Raw genomic sequence first — 21,721 nt, 5'->3', positions numbered from 1 at the left:
CACCCTGCAGGACTCCAGAGTTCTCTCTGTGCAGCTCTTGCCCCTCCACTACTCTGCTCTGCAAACTCTAGCTGTCTTGTTCTCTCCATACCCTTAGCTCCATGTCCTTAAACCAGGTAGTCCACTGGGCTCCTCTTGTGCTCCTCCCCCTTGTACCAGGTCTGAACCTCTCTCAAGGTAGCAAACTAGGGCAATTGCAGGACTCTTCTCATGTGTTTTATGTCTCTCAGGGATCATTCTTCTTAACTGCCTAATTTCCAATATCTTAAAAACCATTTTGTTCATATATATTGTTTGGATTGTTCTTGTTATTTTGGGTGGGGAGGTAAGTCCAGTCCCTCTTATTCAATTTTTAATAAAAGTAGAAGTCTGTTTATTTTTCAACTCAGTATCTTTTTATTTCAGTCCTTGAACATATTTCTGTGTTTCTTTAAAGTTGTCTACTTTATCCAACATCTGGGTAAGAGTGGGGTTAGTTTCTATTATCTGCTTTTTCTCTTTAGCGTGGTCACATTTTCTTATTTCTTTAGATGTATAATTTTTTATTGTGTATTGGATATTATGTTCCTACTTAGTAGAGGTAGAATTTCCTCTGAAGAGTGCTTATTTTCATTACAGCAGGCAGTTAAATTGGTTAGCCTCAGACTCTAATTTCTGTCTCCTCTGTAGTAGCATTGGCTGAAATCTGTACTCACTCTTTCACCTGCATATCTGTTGCTAACAATAGGTTAGATCATCTTTAGGCCTGAAATGGTGCTTAGCCACAGGTGATGCTAAAAGAGAAGTTCCTTTTTCCTCCAAAATATGCAGGAGGCTATATGGGTTAATGGGCGTATTCTGGAGTCAAGTAGACCTTGGTTTAAATCTCTCTCTGCCACTTTCCAGATGCTTTACTATGAGCATATGATTTAAACATCTAAGCCCCCATTTTCTGTTTAAGGTAATTCAAATTATGTCAGAGCCATTCTGAGAACCAAATGAAGTAGTGAGTATAAAGCACTTGTCGGAGGGCCTGACATATAGTGAATTATTAATAGATAGAAGTTTAAAAATTCTATCTGGTAAAGAGAGAAACTATAGCAAGAAACACAGAATATTCTAAAATAGAGTGGATATAAGTTAAATAGGGTAGCAGAACTGTGTTACAGAGCACAGTAGGAATTCAGCTGATAGAACTGTTAAACACTATAGGAATTCAGAGGAAAGAAAGAGGACTTTTTTGTGGGATTAAAATTTGTGCTTGGATTTTAACTTAAAAAAAAAAGTCACTTACAGAGTGGGAAGCATGAAATGAAATTGCACATAGAATATGCGGATACTAAGGTAACCAGGCCAGAGTATGCCAAGGTTTTGTGCTGAAGAATTTTGAGAAATGAAAGAGAATTGATAGGCAAAGTGAGGTCAGATTATTGACTCTTTGAATGCCTGGTGGGAGGTTTTTACAGTAACGATCATTTGTAAGTACTAGAAGAGCCAGGTATAATAAAATCACAGAATCATAGAAATTTCAGACTGGGAGTGAATATGACCTAGTTCAATGGTTTTGTTTGTTTGTTTGTTTGTTTAATTATCAATGTGCATCACAGTGAAACTTTAATAGATCTATACTACAGAAATGTATAACTTGCTCAATGGCCACTCCAGGTGGGTCCATCTGGAGATTCAACCGGTTTGCCTAAGAGAACCTCCATGGAAACCTAGTGCTCTGTTGAGTACTAGTTGAAAAACACTGATATAGTTAAACCTTTGCTTATTGTAAAAGTAAAAGAGTTAATGTATTGAGTTGGAAAGTGACTTACTCAAGCTGAATTAGCTATCGAGTGCCAGAATAGCTAGTGTTATTTTAATTAAAAATTTCTGAGCAATTAGATTTGGGTACATCAGTCTTATACATCTATGAATTGGAGAAGACAGTGATGGAAAGACCAGCCAGGAGATACTGCACTCATTCAGGTCTGAGAAAATAAGAAACTGAGTGTGTTGTTGGCAACAGATCTAGCGAATGGATGCAAAACAGATTTTTAAACCATGTCAAAGGAAGAATTTTCAATGCATCTCTCTTCCCTTCCTCTGACTTTCCTTCACCTAGAAAATATTCCTTTTGTGCCACTGAATTCCAGGTCCTGCTCTGTCCTCATGTCACCTCATGAGCTTACAACCTAGCAAAGGGCTTGCTGAGAGGATGGATATTTGAGTATAGACTTGGAGGTTGAGATATTAAGCCATGGAGGTATCTGAGAGAACATTCTAGACAGAGGAACAGCTTATGTGGACAACATATGCAGCGGCTGGAGCATGTCTGATATGCCTGAGGAGTAGCTGGGAAGTCAGTGTAGCTGTCCTGGCCAGTGTAATCAAAAAGAACAGTGTTTGATGAACTCAAAGAAGTAAGAGCAGGCAGATCATGTAAGGTTTTGTAAGCCATTATAACAACTTTGACCTTTTATTCATTGATTGTGAGGAATGAGAGCTGAGACAGAGTATTGGGGAGGAAAATGAGTTTGATACATAGAAAGATATATGTTATGTAATGCTTTGGGTAGAATGAGTTTGAAATGAAGAGACCTCTGAGATTAACTTATTCATAGGCAATAGTAAATGTGTGTATGAACTTCTGTTAGAGGTCACGTTATAGAGATGTAGATGAGACACCCTCCAGATTAGAGAGGAGAGTTAAAGTGGGTTAAATTGATTCGTTGTAGAAGAATTTGGGAATGATTTGTTCAGAGCATAGTCAAACAAAAAGAAACACTTCAGAGGTAAAATTAGAAGGGTACAACTCTCTTGTGCCAAGTCAGTAAAGAAAGAGATTTACAAAAGGCAGAGAAGAGCAATATCACCAATGCCACTGATGCTATTATTAATAGCAGGCACCGTTCAGTTTAATGGACCCAAACGAGTTGCTGATCGGGACTTACGAAGAAGAAACAGTAATAATGATGTCACCATATATTCTGTGTAGCAGTTAATTGACTTCCAGGGCTTGTTTATACCTTACTGAAGCTTTGTTTGTGAGGCAGACAAAACATTTATTTTTGTTATTGCAAATTAGATAATGAAGAAACTGAGGTACAAAGCGATCATTTAAACTTGATAACACCATTCAGCTGGTTAGTAACAGATGAAGACATCAGCCCAAAGCCCAGATCTGCCATCTTGTAGGGAGTTAAAGCTGGAAGAAGACTGAGGTGTGCTACAGCACAGTCCTTTCCTTTTACATGAAAGGAATGGAAGCCTGGAGACGTGGACTGTCTTGGCCTGGACACATAGCTCCTCCATGACCAAGTGGGGATTAGAAATTACAGAATGTTAATGATTGCAGACCTAATGAGTGCCTGCCTAGTTTGGTGGAGCAGCTTTACATTGATCTCATTCAATCCTTAAGGTAACAATGAGAGCTAGGTAATATCCTCCTCCTTTAAGAGCCAAGGAAACTGAAACTGAAAAAAGATAAACAACCTGCTCAGAGTCTTCTAACTAGGAAGTCACAGAGCCAGGATTCAAACTCAGGTATATTTGACTACAAAGCTTCGTCTCATTTGCACATTATCTCGATTCTTGGTTTTCAGCACAAAACCACCCCTGTAGCTGCCTGCATAATCTTGATAGGTGCTGTTTTTTTCTTGTTTGCTTATTTTTGTTTTTGTTTTTAGAGATTGTGTCTGCATGCTTCTGACCTTAGCACAGTCTTTCCCCTTAATGTGGAAAGGGGTCTATCAAAACAGTTAGGAAATGCTGGCTGTAGCAATAAAGCAGCCCCAAAACGTATAATGGCTCAATAAGACAGAAACATCTCTCTGCTCACATAAAGAGTCCCTGACAGTTTCAGGTCTGCGGAAGGGCTCTGCTCCACTTAGTCACGCACGGAGCCAGACAGACAAAGCCTCTGCCATTTTCAACCTGTGGCTTCCAAGTTCCCCTGTACATTAGCCTCCAGTGGGAAGGTGGAAATAGCATGGAGGTTCATATGAGATATTTTTGTGGGCCATATTGGAATTACATTATTTCTAACTTTAGAGCTAGAGCTTAGTCACAAAGCCTCACCCATCTGCAAAAGACGTGTAGGCCTCACCCATCTGTAAAGGACCTGTGCTCAGGACACACCCTTGGGAGCCCAAGAAGAAAAGGTGGAAGAGCTAGCCTGTTTTTACCACAGAGCCTTTCTTTTTATTTATTTATTTTTTAATTCAAGTATAGTTGGTTTACAACGTTGTGTTAGTTTCTGGTGTACCGCAACATGATTCAGTGGGTAAACACACACATGCACACACACACACGCACACACACACACGTGCACACACACACATATATATATTCTTTTACAGATTCTTTTCCATTATAGGTTATACAAGATATGAATATAGTTCCCTGTGCTATACAGGAAGTCCTTCTCATTTATCTATTTTATCTATAGTAGCTTGTATCTGTTAATCCCGAGCTCCTGGTTTACCCCTCCCCCGACCTTTCCCTTTGATAACCATAAGTGTATTTTCTATGTGTGTGAGTCTGTTTCTGTTTTGTAAATAAGTTCATTTGTATCATTTTTATTTAGATTCCACATATAAGTAGTACTATATAATATTTGTCTTTCTCTGACTTACTTCACTTAGTATGATAATCTCTAGGTCCATCCATGTTGCTGCAAATGGCGTTATTTCATTCTTATTTGTGGCTGAGTAGTGTTCCATTTTATACATATATACACACACACACCATCTCTTCTTTATCCATTCATCTGTTGATGGACACTTAGGTTGTTTCCATGTCTTGGCTATTGTAAATAGTGCTGCTACGAGCATTGGGGTGCATGTATCTTTTTGAATTAGTTTTCTCGGGATATATGACCAGGAGTGGGATTGCTGGATCTCCACACTGTTTTCCATAGTGGCTGCATCAATTTACATTCCCACCAACAGTGCAAGAGGGTTCCCTTTTGTCCACACCCTCCCTAGCATTTATTATTTGTAGACTTTTTGATGATGGCCATTCTGACCAGTGTGAGGTGATACCTCCATGTAGTTTTGATTTGCCTTTCCACAGAACCTCTCTTTTTCATTTATTTGTCTTTTTAGTTTCCCTCAAGTATTCCAATACATGTTATGTTCAGTACAGTCCTGGAACTCAGCAAATATTAGATAATAATCAGGTTTGTGTTCACTGTACTTGTGGCACTTTACGGTATTGCTTTACTTCCTTAAATTCAAGTAACACTTTTTGGGAGGAGAGAATCCAGTTTTATGGGGTGTATATTATAGATTCATAGATTCTATCCCTGAATGTTTCACAATATTACAATTGTCTCAAAATACAAATGAACATCAGTGTCTTATAGTTTTCTGCATATAGGTCTTTTGTCTCCTTAGGTAGGTTTATTCCTAGGTATTTTATTCTTTTTGTTGCAATGGTAAATGGGAATGTTTCCTTAATTTCTCTTTCAGATTTTTCATCATTAGTGTATAGGAATGCAAGAGGTTTCTGTGCATTAATTTTGTATCCTGCTACTTTACCAAATTCATTGATTAGCTCTAGTAGTTTTCTGGTAGCGCCTTTAGGATTCTGTATGTATAGTATCATGTCATCTGCAAACAGTGACAGCTTTACTTCTTCTTTTCTGATTTGGATTCCTTTTATATCTTTTTCTTCTCTGACTGCTGTGGCTAAAACTTCCAAAACTATGTTGAATAATAGTGGTGAGGGTGGACAACCTTGTCTTGTTCCTGATCTTAGAGGAAATGGTTTCAGTTTTTCACCACTGAGAACGATGTTGGCTGTGGGTTTGTCATATATGGCCTTTATTATGTTGAGGTAAGTGGAGAGATATACCATGTTCTTGGATTGGAAGAATCAACATTGTGAAAAATGACTATACTACCCAAAGCAATCTACAGATTCAATCAAGCAATCCCTATCAAACTACCAATGGCATTTTTCACAGAACTACAACAAAACATTTCACAATTTGTGTGGAAACACAAAAGACCCCGAATAGCCAAAGCAATCTCGAGAAAGAAAAACGGAGCTGGAGGAATCAGGCTCCCAGACTTCAGACTATACTACAAAGCTACAGTCATCAAGGCAGTATGGTACTGGCACAAAAACAGAAATATAGATCAATGGAACAGGATAGAAAGCCCAGAGATAAACCCATGCACATATGGTCACCCTATTTTTTATAAATGAGGCAAGAATATACAATGGAGAAAAGACAGCCTCTTCAATAAGTGGTGCTGGGAAAACTGGACAGCTACATGTAAAAGAATGAAATTAGAACACTCCTAACACCATACACACAAATAAACTCAAAATGGATTAAAGACCTAATGTAAGGCCAGACACTATAAAACTCTTAGAGGAAAACATAGGCAGAACACTCTATGACATAAATCACAGCAAGATCCTTTTTGACCCACCTCCTAGAAAAATGGATATAAACACAAAAATAAACAAATGGGACCTAATGAAACTTAAAAGGTTTTGCACAGCAAAGGAAATCATAAACAAGACGAAAAGACAACCTTCAGAATGGGAGAAAATATTTGCAAATGAAGCAACTGACAAAGGATTAATCTCCAAAATTTACAAGCAGCTCATGCAGCTCAATATCAAAAAAACAAACAACCCAATCCAAAAATGGGCAGAAGACCTAAATAGACATTTCCAAAGAAGATATACAGATTGCCAACAAACACATGAAAGGATGCTCAATATCACTAATCATTAGGGAAATGCAAATCAAAACCACAATGAGGTATCACCTCACACGAGTCAGAATGGCCATCATCAAGAGATCTACAAACAGTAAATGCTGGAGGGGGTGTGGAGAAAAGGGAACCCTCTTGCACTGTTGGTGGGAATGTAAATTGATACAGCCACTGTGGAGAACAGTATGGAGGTTCCTTAAAAAAAACAGAAATAGAACTACCATACTACCCAGCAATCCCACTACTGGGCATATACCCTGAGAAAACCATAATTCAAAAAGAGTCATGTACCACAGTGTTCACTGCAGCACTATTTACAATAGCCAGGACATGGAAGCAACCTAAGTGTCCATCAACAGGTGAATGGATAAAGAAGATGTGGCACATATATACAATGGAATATTACTCAGCCATAAAAAAGAAATGAAAATGAGTTATTTGTAGTGAGGTGGATGGACCTAGATTCTGTCATACAGAGTGAAGTAAGTCAGAAAGAGAAAAAGCAATACCATATGTTAACACATACATATGGACTCTAAAAATAAAAAAAAAAAAATGGTTCTGAAGAACCTAAGGGCAGGACAGGAATAAAGATGCAGATGTAGAGAATGGACTTGAGGGCAGAGGGAGGAGGAAGGGTAAGCTGGGACGAAGTGAGAGAGTAGCATGGACATATATATGCTACCAAATGTAAAATAGATAGCTAGTGGGAAGCAGTCGCATAGCACAGGGAGACCAGCTCGGTGCTTTGTGACCACCTAGAGGGGTGGGATAGGGAGGATGGGAGGGAGATGCAAGAGAGAGGAGATATGGGGATATATGTATATGTATAGCTGATTTACTTTGTTATAAGGCAGAAACTAACACACCATTGTAAAGCAATTATACTCCAATAAAGATGCTAAAAAAAATAATAAAAAATATATAAATTTAAAAAAATACAAATGAACATTTTTAAAGATCCAGAAATCATCTCTCAGTCCTAACCAATGACCTGGTTAGAAGGTAATATTAATTTTTTTCTGTCTTCTATTTTTAAGCGGTAATATAGAGTCCAAAGTTAATATCCTATACAGTAGGGGAAACAGTAGATTTTGCTTAAGGGTCTCTTTTGTTCATCACATCTATGAAGTTTGATTTTGTTATTCCTGATCTACAGATCAGAAAGCAAAAATTTGGAGAAATCTAAACAATATATTAGTGTGTTGTTGAGCAGGAGTTTGAAGTCATATTTGTGTGCAAAGCCAATGTTCTCAACCATGGTTCTATGTTTACATTCCAGTTGCCCTGATAGACTCTAAGTGTCTGGAGCACAGGGACCTTATCTTTTTCATCTCTTTATCATAGGGTGGAATATAGCTTCATACAAGTATGCTCAATAAACTTTTGTTGAATGAATGAAAGCATCAAAAGTTTTTCTCATGGCTCAACCTACAAATCCCTAGAAAAGATATAATCAACTATTTCACTGTGAACTTTAACCAATTAATATGAAATACAAAAGTATCTCCTTGGAAATAAACTTTGAGAACAACTTTATTTTGTAAATTTTCAAATAGCAAATCTGAGAGAGAGGAGATCAGATGAAGGAAGAGATTCATCCAAGTCAAGAAACTAGAATTTTGCAAGAATCCAAGGATGTGTTTGCCAATGACTTTTGATAGCAAATTCACTGTACATTCCAAATAGGGTTAAATATGTTGCTTAGGACACATCCTATGGAAAAACCTTGGGTTGTCCTCTGTTTTTCATGCTGAATTAAAAACTCAAAGTACAAGTAGGATTCTTGATTGAAGGCAACTTTAACTGTGTGTGTTTTGTTGCCTGAAAATCCCTAAAGATTAGAGTCAGGAGCAAAGTCTTAAAAACTATATAGTGTCTTTTAGAGGTAAATAAGATGTAAAGATTAAACTAACCCCATAATATTTAGTTTTGTGAATTGACATTGTATCTTTGTGATTTGCAAATAGCAGGATCTCTTGTGGTACTTTGAATCTCTATTATAGCACTTTTTCATTGTTCCTTATGTTCGGTCCATTGTCATTTATTTTTTCATTCATTCATTCCCACAGACTTGTACTGGGTACTTTCATATTGCTTGACATTCACTTATTATTCCAAGGAATGTAAACCTAAGATGTTGTCTGTATCCTTGGGAAGTCTGCATTTGAGGGATGGACACAAAAGGGAAATACTGCTGTGCTTAAATAGATGTGTGTGCACATAGTGAGGCATTAGGGAGGGAGGACCTGTATGTCTGGAGGAGTTGGAGAAGGTGATATCAGTTAGGGTTTGAAGGATGAGTGGGTGTTATATACTTCTTCCTTTTGATCGAGAGCTCCTGCGTTTCAGGAATCACATCTTCTTCACTTTTGCATCTGTTTTGCAACTGCCACAATACAAATATCATCCTTGACACGTATTTTCAGCTCAGCCAATATTTAGAGAATTGAATAAATACATTATCTTGGTGTAAATCTTCCTTTCTCCATTCATCAATGACATGATGTGATAGAAGAATGACAAGTACGGGTTCTAGCTCATTCTGAACCTGGTTTCACCCTATGTTACCTGTTTGACCTGGGCTATCATGTGATTCATTATGTAGCAGACACTTGGATACAAAAGTGAATACTATAGGTTCCACTCTCAAGAATCCTCCAACATCTCTTGTTTCCCCTGCTACATTTTCAGGTCTGTGCTGGATTAAACTGAGATTTAAACAAAATCCTGGGATTTGTTATAGGAAGGAAAAATGATTTTTTTATTTGTCTGTTTCCTTTGCAATGTCTGACACCGTGTGATGCACCCAGGCTCACTGTGATTTATCAGAATTCCTTGAGACAGGGGGCCGGATTCCACGGTGAACTCACAGAGACCCCGTTCCCGGAGCATCTGTCTTGTTTGTTTGCCCGTAGCAAGTGCTGACTGGGAGAAACAAATCTCTTAGGACAAAGGCAGCCACAAGGCATTTAACAGTTTTTAAAGTCCCCAAAGTATCACTGAAAAGCCTCCAAGTGTTTTCTGTATTTGGGTTTGTGGTTGTTGCTTTTAATACTACTGCGACTATACAGAAGAAATAGCCAGTTTTATGAACACGATGAAAATATAAGCACCTCTCAAGTACAGCCTGGTTTCATATGAAATGAAACTGTTGGCTTCAGTTATAGACCTGGCCCACGAAATAGAAATGTGCAGCCTTGTTTGCAGGTGCTACTGTGCGATGAGCCCTGCTTATTCCCAGTGAAGCCCCGGAAGCTGCTCTGTGCAGTGCAGCTCCCAGGCAAGGAACACCTCCACTACTTTTCTAATTTTCAGTATAAGCCAGGAATACCGCAGTGTCTCTGGGGTAATTGCAGATGTATAACTTGACTGGTTGTATTCACTCCCTATAAGAGTCTCCCATGCTACACAGATAACTTATATCCTGCTGGATCGTGGAAGCTTTTACTAGTTTCTCTTATTTCATTTTGGGGAATAAAACTATCTATGAATCGAAAAAAAATATTTGCACATCATTCAGTACTCCTGCCCCTCCTAGAAATTTCCTGTAGAATTGAGAGCAGGAGGAATTATTTGTAAGATGTTCAGATACTTTATCCTCCAAACTGAGTTGGTTTTGAGAGTGAAAGAGGCAGCAGGTGACAATGAGACCAACCAGGACACATGCTTTCTTTGGTTATTTGAGAAGTTTTGCTTTTGTATGTCCTGGTTTCCTGACACACTAACTGTGGCTAGATGGTTGTTACCTAAATATTGTCATTAGTCTAGAAATCACAGGGTCTGTGGGGATCATGACAGACTTTCTGGAAGCTTTGGAAATAAATGTCTGAGGCAAAATTTGTTGCTGCTTTGTTACAGAGAGTTAGCTTTCAGCCTCTCATAGAGAAGTTATCTCTGAAAATCAGTCTTCTAGTTATGTCTGTTCCTCTTGGTGACCTGTATTTAGAAATAACCAAACTGACTTCATAACTTAGGGCCCGGTCCTTCCCCTCTGTGAGACATGGCCTCAAGTCACTTCTCTGTTTCAATTTATGAACATTTTAGTGATTCAAGGTGTGTCCCACTGAACCACACACCTGTAAAATTTCAGCAATGAAAACATAGTTGTTGAAATTTTATTGTTTGGAGATTTATAATAAATGCACACACAACCTGACTGCTATAGCTGAAGGTGCTATAGAAGCACTAGGTCCTGTGGCCTGATTGCATTTAGAAACCTGAGGGATGTATGTCTGTATGTCAAAGGACTGCATGAACTTAATGACACAGCCATAAAGGAAGAAGATGGCAGTTGGCAGAAAAAGGCCAGGGTGGAGTTGCCCAGAATAAAGAGCTGCACCTTTCCTCTCTTTACTTGGCTGGAATGCTGTGAGATGAGACTGGCAGGTTTCAAACTACATTCACAGCCTTGTGCACAACTCAGGACTTTTCAGTATAATAGATACACTGGTAGCTGATGCCTACAGCAGGGCACTGCTGAACAGGACTCCAAAGTGCGTTCTATCCATTATGTGTTATATCTTAGTATTAATTAAATTTCTATTTGTGTAAGACTGCTGTAGATCAGGTGTTTCTAGGAGGACTAGGGGGGAATTCCCAGCCAGCAATGGCTGTATTCCAAGAAATAATTACCTGGAGAGATTCTGTAAGATGAGCTGAGCCTGGCATGACGATTGACAGATCATCTTTCTGCAGTGGTGTCACTTTCCTTCAGCTCAGAGGCAAGCCTTTGGGCTAGAGAATCTGTGCGTGATCCAGGCATTTGCTGATAGAGCAAATACAGCCCAGAAAACTTCTTTTCATCAGGCATGATTGAAGAATGAGGAGCTCTGATTGACTATCACAAATCAAGTCCTTAAGTGAATCAGCAGTTTTGGAAAGAATTAGAACAGTGGTTCTCAAACTGTGCTCCCCCAAAACTTAGTTTCACAAGATATTATCCAAATACAAAGCATTCCTCAGCCAAATAAATTTGGGAAACAGTGTATATTATGATTCTCCTAAGGTTTGCAGGGCATATAAATATGATAAGTCTCTGAGACTGAAATCTATAAAACATTTGTGTAACACTATTTAACCTAGAGTTTCCTGAACTTATTTGTTCACAGATATTTTCAAAGAATACCAATTAATATCTGGGATTACGGTACTGAAATCACTGAATCAGAGAAGAGTCATATACTCTGAATAACAAAACTGTGCCAAACATCCTCGATTTAGTTTCTGGTGATTCAGAAACTAACACAGCATGTGCCGTTAGGAATGTATTCATGACCATCAGTTCTCATTCATTGTTCAATTTATGAGAAAGCATCCAAAAAATGAAGCTTTCTGTTTGTTTGTTTGGATTCTAGAAAAACAAGATGGGATACAGTTTTTCCTGTAACTTTATTTTAGGTGACTAACCAGTTTTAATTGATATGTTGACATGAGCATGTTTTAGGTGTTTATTGAAAGGTTAGTGTCAAAAGAAATTAATGTCCTGGTGGGCTTGTGTTTTTCTCTGAGGCAGATATTGATGAATGTACAGAGGGGATCATTGAGTGCCACAACCATTCCCGCTGCGTTAACCTGCCAGGGTGGTACCACTGTGAGTGCAGAAGCGGTTTCCATGACGATGGGACCTATTCACTGTCCGGGGAGTCCTGTATTGGTAAGCAGCTTTCAGCCATGCCCTCCATCCATCTGGACCTTTGCAGGAGGGGCAGCCTGCTTTGGTAGTCTGTTCAGCTCCCATTGTTAAGATATGACCCTTCACTGGTTAAACTCATCAGTTTTCAAATTTCCTCCCTCTACAATTCAGGGATCAGGCCAGGGATTAGGCAGTGCAGGGTTTTAGTACTATTATACAGAAACTGGGGCAGTCAGAGGACAAAGCCTGGGTCTGTAGGCTGTGGCTTTTAGTTCTTTCTGAAGGAAACCATGATGACTTGCTGGAATTTTTCACAGTTTAAGATACAGCTGTGGGAGAAGAGGAAATATTGCGGGACTTAGAAAGTTTAGTTTAAATCTCAGCTCTTGTACTACAAAAGTCACTGTACCTCTCTGAGCCTTCTCCTGTGAATACATAAAATGTGGATAATAATGCACATATATTATTAGATTTAAATGGGATACCATAATATTTAAAGATTATAAGCTTTGGATTGATGCACAAATATGATAGAGTCAAATTAACCTTATTATTGTTGCTATTACCACTGCTATCATCTTTGCAAGGTCTCCTTGAATCACTTTTCTGCTTGCAGTTCTGTTAACTGCTGAACAGAGGAAGTTAACAGATGGAGTTCTTCCCCTTCAAGACCTTATACCTTTCATGAAATCCAAACAACTGATCAAAAATATAATCGTTTCCATGAGAACCTTGGCCAATCCCGTTATTTCATGCCATGTGGACTCAGCTGAATTCTTAATGCTGATTTGGACAGACCCAGAGGGCAAGCATTCTGACCATGGGTTCTCAAAGTTCAGAATGCTGAATTAGAAAATGGAAATTTGACTTTGCTCTCTGCATATCTATCTTATTTTTTCTAAAGGTTGCTCCTGAGAACCAGTCAGTGTTTTTTACAACTCTTCCCCTAAGATTGCTCTGAAGCAAAGATGAACTGGGGAACAATAGGCACATGGCATGAATGGTCCATTGCAATGTCAGCATTACTGTTGAGAGGCACGCAGTGTAGTTGTTAGAGGCATAGACCCTTGAGCCAGACTCCCTGAAGTCAAATTCCAGCTCTGCCATTACTAAGTAGGTTGCAAAGTCTTATCTAAACTCTACCTCAGTTGTCTCATCTATAAAATGGAAATGTTCACGTTCCTGCATATTCAGCCCTCTGCCCCATGTCTATCTGTGTTTCTTTTATTGTTAAAACGATGATTTGCAACCTCAGGGAGAGGTTTGCATCTATCCTGGGTCTTCATATACTTCCTTTACACATGGCCAGGAACTTCTGTATGTGTACAACTCAGAGTAAATAGATGTTATGTGAATAGGGATAGATCAAATGGCTGTTGTTGGATAGAAATATAGAATATTGACATATGCGATATTACATTTTGGGGCTAAAGATAAAAATTTCATTTTTAAAAACAGTATTTAACATCAATAAATAGGTGACTCTTAGCTTTTTTGTGCATGAAAGACCTTAAACATGACGTAGTTGATCCAATTTGATAACTGCCTGGACCTGCCATGGTGTCGCGCACTTCTGTGCCTTTGCACGGGCCGACCCCTCTGACTGGAATGGAACAGAGCTCTGAGTCAAGGAGCTCTTCTCCTTGATCATGCTGATTCACATGTGAATTTTTGTTCATTTTCCTAACTTCAGCTCATGTTTCACTGGGACCCCATGAAGCATTCTTTGATGTCTTCATAGGCGTCATCACTCCTCTCCTCTCTAGCTCTAGAGCTTTTACCCCGGCATATGTTTCTGTAGCTTCACTTGTTGCACTACCATTCAGTTTATTTGCTCTTGGACTAGTCTGTGAACATGAAATGAGGTTTATTCTTCTGTCTCTCCAGTGAGACCCTTTGGTAGTTGGTGTGCAGTAAGTGGGAAGATGCAACCACAGTTCATGTGTCCAATAAAGAAATGCAATCTCAGAAAGGGTGACACCTTGCTTCCAGCCACGTAGCTTGTTTGGTACAAGTCGAGACTCAAGCCTAGGTCAAGGGTGACTCTATGTCCCAGATGCTGGGGACAGTCCCACTTTATACCTATTGCTCTGATGTAATTATCAATCGTGCCCTGTCACTGTCATAAATGTCCCTGTTAGAATGACAGATGTCATGGTCACCTCACCTGCTGATTTCTCTCTGCCATGCTGAGTGACGTGCCTGGGGAACAAAGCTCTGCCCTCCCCAGGGATGCACTTTGTTCATCCATGAACTGCTTCCTGCTCTGCCCAGGAAAATGTCGGTGAACTGGATTCCTTGGCAAGGAACTAGGGTTGCTTTTAGTAGTAACATATTTTCTGAATTCGCTTTCATTTCCTCACCTGTAAAAATAGTTTTGTATATGGGTCTTACTAAGAACAGAAATCTGACTGTCATTTAGGTTATTTTTGGTAGTTGAGAGCACTGTTGGTTCAGAATATTTCTTGGTGTAATAGATGTATAAATCTGATCATGTCACTTTCTTGTTACATCCTTCTAACGCCTTCCCATTGGATGTAAATAAATTTCTAACTTCTTTGCATGGTCTTCCTCCAGGCTTTAGGTGACATTGTCCCTGCCCACTTATTGGGCTTATCTCTTATATATGTTAGCCTTTCTGATCTTTTCCTGCCTTGAACCTGACAGTGAACTCACCCAGTTTCAGGGCCTTTGCCTTTGCTGTTCTCTCCGTCTGGAACACTCAACACCTGTTTCCTTGCGTTGCTGTCTTTTTTTTTTTTTTTTTTTTTTTTGAAGTATAGTTGATTTACAATACTGTGTTAGTTTCATGTGTACAGCATAGTGATTTGTTTTCTTTTTCTTTGCAGAAAGGTTATTAAAGGTTATTAAAGGTTATTACAAGATATTGGGTATAGTTCCCTGTGCTATACAGCAAATCCTAGTTATCTATTTTATGTATAGTAGTTTGTATCTGTTAATCCCATACTCCTATTTGTACCTCCCTCCCTTCCTTTCTCTTTGGTAACCATAAGTTTGTTTTCTATGTCTGTGAGTCTATTTCTGTTTTGTATATAGACTCATTTGTATTATTTTTTAGATTCCACATATAAGTGATATCATATAGTATTTGTCTTTCTCTTATTTCACTTAGTATAATATTCTCTATGTGTATTCATGTTGCTGCAAATGGCAACATTTCTTTCTTTTCATGGCTGAGTAATATTCCACTCTGTGTGTATATATGTATGTGTGTGTGTGTGTGTGTATGTATATATATATATATATATATACATACACACACCACATCTTCTTAAGCCAGTCATTTGCTGATGGGCACTTGGGTTGCTTCCATGTCTTGGCTATTGCAAATAGTGCTGCTATGAACATTGGGGTGCATGTATTTTTTGAATTAGAGTTTTCATTTTTCCAGATATATACCCAGGAGTGGGATTGCTGGGTCATATGGTAATTCTACTTTTAGTTTTTTAAGAAACCTCCATACTGTTTCCACAGTGTCTGCACCAATTTACATTCCCACCAACAGTGTAGGAGGGTTCCTTTTTCTCCACACCCTCTCCAGAGTTTGTTATTTGTAGACTTATTTTTTCATTTAATTCTTAGCTCGAATGCCACTTGTTTGAGGAGACTCTCCCTGACTATTTTATCTGGGGTAGTTGCTTCATTATATCACTCTCTTTTATATCTTTTATAGCATTTTTTTGGTTTACAAATTTACTGTGTATATACATATGTGTAATTGTCTCCTGCCACAAATGTACAGATTCTCTGAGGGCAGAGACCTTGTCTGTGTTTCACCACTGTACACACATTTCATCATGTATACACAATGTAGGCACAAATTAGGCATTCAATGCATATATGTCAAATGATTGAAGGAATAGATAAAACTGTATCAGGTCAAATTTATTTTGTATTTGGTTTGACACAACTAGTTGTGTAGATTGCAGTGAGTAACATAAGATGTTAAATATCACAAAATCATGTGAGTCTTTCATTTCAGAAACATAATATTTATTAAGAACAACCATTACACCAGTACTGGGTTAAGTCTTCTGGGAATATGAGTATAAAGAAGATAAGACCTCTGTTCTTGAAGGATTTATAACTTGAAATATTTTGAATCATAATAACCTATCTTAATGGCACTGAACATTAGCACATAAAATAAGCCCTAAATAACATCAGCTACTAATGCTCACATTGAAAAGAAATAGCAGCATCTAAAACAATCATTTAAAAAACTCTTTTAAGTGTTTTAGCAACATGCACTCAGCTATGCTTTTTCCCCAGACAATAGCAGGGATGGCATATGTTGGAATCTAAAATATGGCAATTATAGGCTTTCAGGCCAACAGTCACCTGCCACTCCATGCCATTTTTTGTTAGATGAGGTTAACACCTGCTCTACTGACTTCATCAGTTACTGGAAACGTCGAACGTTACTAACATCATAAAGAACAGCACCCTTGCAAGATTTACTGTTGCCTCTTTCTGCTAAAGTAGATCATATAATTGAAGAAATGACTAGTCTAGGTATTGTACAGACAGACGGAATCGCCCTTCTTGAGAAGCTTATCAGAGTCTCCTCTACCTCCCTCTTTCTCTCCCATTTGCTTGTATATGTTTATAAGTCCGGGAGAGATGGGCACACACAGGTTTGCTAGCTGGAATTTGTAGACGAAGATGACAGGGATGCCTTATTACTGTGGGGTCCGGTGCGCTTTGTGTTTGGATGCAGTGGTGGGAGTTCAGTGACTCTCGGTTTTCACATAGAAGCTGTGAGCAGTTCCTTTTTATCTGGGCACAGTTATCTGGGTCATTTAGAAATGAAAACTAGTGTATAATCAACAATGCCATGTCTAGAGAGCAGGATTTTACATATTTTGAAAATGAGATTCAAATTCCCTTGGATGTCAGTCTGCCTCCGTGATCTTGCTTCTGCCTTTGAATCTTTATTTTCCTCTGCTCCCTCTCATCTCCCACATGAATCCTCGGGCCTCCGCAAATATTTCTTCCACCCTTCCCAAACCCTGCACTCTTTACTCCTTTGCTTGTATGCTTTTCCCTGACCACCCCTCTATCCCCATTTCCACTTGTCAAAATCCTGATGAAGTTTTACGCCCTAAACTAGTGATTCTCAAATGTGTTTCACAGTAGATTCACGTGAGTAGCTTTTTAAAAATACTTATAATGGGGCATCACACACTGGGAGAATCTGATTCAGTTGGTCTGTTATGGGATAGATTGAGGTCATTTTTTTAAGGTCTACAAGTGATTAGAAAGAATAGTCAATTAACATAGAGAACCACTGTCATATTTCTCTAATAATAAAAAAAAAAGGCCTACCTCTTCTATGTTCTCATAGCCATGTGTTTGCACGTGTTGTATGGAATTTATCAGATTAAGTTTTTTGTTGTCATCAGTTCTTTATAGCCTGCAGTACAGCTGAGGTCTTTTTGTATCTTCTATAGATTTGTATTGAATTAAATTGTACTGTTCATGCAATTTTGTCATTATTGTTATCAAACAAAATTTTCAAATCCTGGTAAAATCCATTTTGTTGATGACGGACTCGGGGATAACATATAGCTCTTCCTATGGGACGCAGCACCTCTTGGCCTCCCATTATTGCCTCCTCTAAAGGGACTTGGTTGTGTGAGGCAGGTTCCCAGACTCTGGAATCTGTTTTCTGGTCATTGTAAACAGCCCAGTGAGGATTTACTTGTCAGAGCAGCTGCTGCAGCTGACATGAACTTGCAGAGCAACATAAAACAACCAGAGAATGTTCCACTGGAATCTCTTGGGAAGGAGATTTCACTTTTTATTGATTGAAGCGTCAGGGCTGATCGAAGTGGTCTAAGAATGATTTGGGTTCTGCTGTCATTGCCCAGTGTCTAGTTCTCATAGGAGTGGAGATTAAAAAAAGGGCTAGAAGCTGGAGATGCTCCCTGTGACAAACCTCACTGCGGGGGGTGGAGGGTTATGAAACCTTAGCCCGTAACAGTGTGATACAGGAGAGGCAGGTTTCCAGTATATACTTATAGGATTGTTGGGATTCAAATCCCAGCTGGGCCGCTTTCTAGCTGAGCCACATTTGGCAAACTATTTAACCTCTCTCTCTAAACCTTAGTTTCCTCAGTGTACAATGATTAAAATAATATTTCCTGGTGGAATTTTTTTATAATATAAGTGTTCCTATATGCCAATATCCTAGCAAGTAGTAGATGATAATAGTCAACATTTAACTCCCCTTCGCCTAAATCTCTGTCTAAAATCTGTCAAATGAAGACAGCAACAGTGACACTAATAAGAGCCAACATTTATTGAGAGCTTACTTTCTGCAGGCACTGAGCAATTTACAGAAGTGCCGACCTCATAAATTGCTGTGGAGTAATTGTGAGGATTAAATAAGCTAACATAGGAAAAAAACATTCAGCACTTGTGTTTTTAAGTGCTCGATAAATGTGAGCTATTATCATGAACTGAGCACCTACACCATGTGCCAGGGAACTTCATGCATTACATAATTTAGTTCTCACAACTGTCTTAGGAGGGAAGCCCTTTTACTGTCACCATTTTAAAGAAGAGGGAAATAAGGTCCCAGGGATTAAGATAACTTGTCCCAAATGCCACAGCCAGTAAGTGGCACACAGAGGCTGTAATCCAGGTGCCTTTGATCCCAAATCTTCTTTCTGCTTTTAGTATGTTAACACTGTAGAGCTGTGTGGAAAGGAGGAGACCTGCGATGAGCCACAGACAGAAGAGCTGCCAAGCAGAGCAGCTAGAGGTCAATGAGACACAAGGCAAAGAGCGAATGAGGGAGCATAACTGAGACCCAGACAGAGCTGCTATATTCTGTCTGAATCAAGAGCATCGGGGAATTGCTGTATCCGAGGGACTCAAGGGCTGTGTCTTCGGGCCCTCCTGCTAGACCAGGGGCAGGATGTCAAGGTGGCAGGTTCTTGACAGGTAAACTGATAGCATCTTAGCCTTAACAATAGTATCACCTGGCTATCCACTGATGCGATTACCTTCCCTGCTTTTTTTTTTTTTTTTTTTGGCTGTGTTGGGTCTTCGTTTCTGTGCGAGGGCTTTCTCTAGTTGTGGCAAGCGGGGGCCACTCTTCATCGCGGTGCGCGGGCCTCTCACTATCGCGGCTTCTCTTGTTGCGGAGCACAGGCTCCAGACGCGCAGGCTCAGTAGTTGTGGCTCACGGGCCCAGTTGCTCCGCGGCATGTGGGATCTTCCCAGACCAGGGCTCGAACCCGTGTCCCTGCATTGGCAGGCAGATTCTCAACCACTGCGCCACCAGGGAAGCCCTTCCCTGCATTTTTGATGATATGAATCCAGAGTAGAAAAGGAAAGGAAGGGGTGGGGAATAAAGGGTATGAGAAACGGTGGTAAGTAGATTTTTAACTAATTATATTTGTTCTTTCATTCATTCATTTATCCCCCGCCACTTGAAAGTAATTAGTATATACAAAGAACACACATTCAGTAGGGTTATTAAAATAAAAATATTTGAAAAATACAGAAAATATACTAACCATAAGAGTTAACAAAGGCATTTACGAATATGCTGACAGGCAGAGCAAAAAGGAAAGCATGATTATATGAACTGGTCTAATCTGAAAGGAGTTCGCATAAAAAGTCTTTAAGCAAAAAGGCTCAAATGTGCTTTTTCTCTGTTCCAGAGCAGAGATATGCCAGGGTGTTGAAAGCATTTTTGTGGACCAGAGTACTTCAAGCTAAGAAAGTTTCAGAGACAGAGGCATACACACCAATCTCGGAACACTCATTGGATTTTCTCTTTGCCAAACAATAAAACCCACCCATGCATAAAGTATTTTCATTGAAACAGCTCCTACCCTAACCTTCCTTGATAATATTTAATGATCTCTCATTAACTTCAAAACTGATATTTGTTGCCAAAGAACTTTAGGTTTGGTTTTCATCCAAGTAATGAATTATCTACCATTTAAGAGACTTCCCAAAGGCAGACACCACCTGGCTATGTCGCTGTTTAAATAGCTTTATGCATCTAACTAGCAGTGGTGTGAAGTATGTGGGGCTGTGGTCTGCGGACTCAGAGGAGCTCAGTTGCTTGGCACAAAATTGCCACCTTCAAATGGACAGAGAGACCAGGGACAGACACCACCTGGGTATGGAATGGATATGGAATAGGATTGGTATAGTCAGGTCACAGGATGGAGAGGATAAGAACAGTTCCCAACATCTACTAGAGGGGGTATTCTGAGTCCCCCAGAAAGGGCCTTGCAGTGGATATTAACACACAGTTGCAAATGTTAAATCAGATGAGAAATGTGTCCCATCAGACCCTCTGCAAGTTTCCTGCTCCCCTTCAAATCCAGCCATGCATATATAAGCCTGGAGCTGTTTAACTGTAAGTTAAATTGGATATATTTTGGGGACTTCTCGAGGAAGGCAAACGTTCCTCCTCAGTGTTGGTGATAAACATTTCAAAAATATAATTTCACAAAATGATGTCAGAATAGCATTCATCGCACTAAACTCAGGCATGAACGCAAAGTCCATTGATCACCCTCTGCCTATCTGGGCTGACACAACAGGCCTATGGGATATTATCCACTTCAGCTCTGGAACTGAAACAAGACATCTCAGGGAATTATTCTAACAGACCTCAAACTAATGATAGGGTCTATCCTCTAAGCCACCCCTGGCCCTGATTAGTATCTTTGCAGGGACAAACACCTTCCTAATGGAAGCTGTGACCAGCCATGGACCAGATAAAACAACTTGGAGCCATGCCTTGAAGCAATGCACAGTGCATGGAGAGCCAGGGACCTCAGTTCTAATCCAAGTGAAGATCACCTGGGTGATAATGAAGAGGAGGAAAACTAGAAAACTATTAAAAAACAACTCTTCACAAGGATTGCCATGTTATACTTATTATATCCACAAAAATAAGCCTGCTGTGGTCTTAGCACCAAGTTAGGTGATACAAAGGATCCAGAGAATTCAGCCCTAGGGACTTTAAAACACCAAGTTGGAGACAAAAATCAACATACGTGAAACAACCAATAGCATTCTGATACAGGTTATAATCTTATAATTAACTGTAAAATTGTAGGGTCAACACTGTATGTAGGTGATTAGGGAGGAGTGCGCAGACAGGATCGGAGAACAGTCATGCCAGATTGCATGGCGGTGATGAGACTTGAAGGGTGGAAGGGTTTATGTGGTTTATAGATATAAAAATAAAAAATAAATATTAATAATAGGGAAGATTGATTACTTCATGTTCTAGTCACTCTTCTAAAAACTTCACATTTTCTAAATCATTTTATCCTCAAGACAACTTCATCGGGTGGGAATTTTGATCATCTCTACTTTATGGACA

At 39.3% G+C, this 21,721-nt stretch overlaps 1 protein-coding gene across 3 annotated transcripts in view; it reads left to right on the top strand.

Annotated features, from left to right (window-relative positions):
- The window catches only part of NELL1 (neural EGFL like 1), an 866,104-nt gene that overhangs the window by 773,893 nt on the left and 70,490 nt on the right, over window positions 1-21,721 (top strand). For 2 of the 3 annotated variants that reach the window (XM_082342434.1, XM_082342433.1), the window contains exon 16: window positions 12,217-12,357. The exons of the other annotated variant lie outside the window; for it this stretch is intronic. In XM_082342434.1, the coding sequence (XP_082198560.1) occupies window positions 12,217-12,357 (141 nt within the window). The remainder of the gene's footprint in view (window positions 1-12,216; window positions 12,358-21,721) is intronic. 3 annotated transcript variants of the gene reach the window in all.

Source organism: Balaenoptera borealis (genome assembly GCF_965194805.1).
Source record: "Balaenoptera borealis genome assembly, chromosome: 11".
NCBI lineage: Eukaryota > Metazoa > Chordata > Mammalia > Artiodactyla > Balaenopteridae > Balaenoptera > Balaenoptera borealis.
Note: the sequence above shows the minus strand (reverse complement) of the source record. Positions and strands in the feature narration are given on the sequence as shown.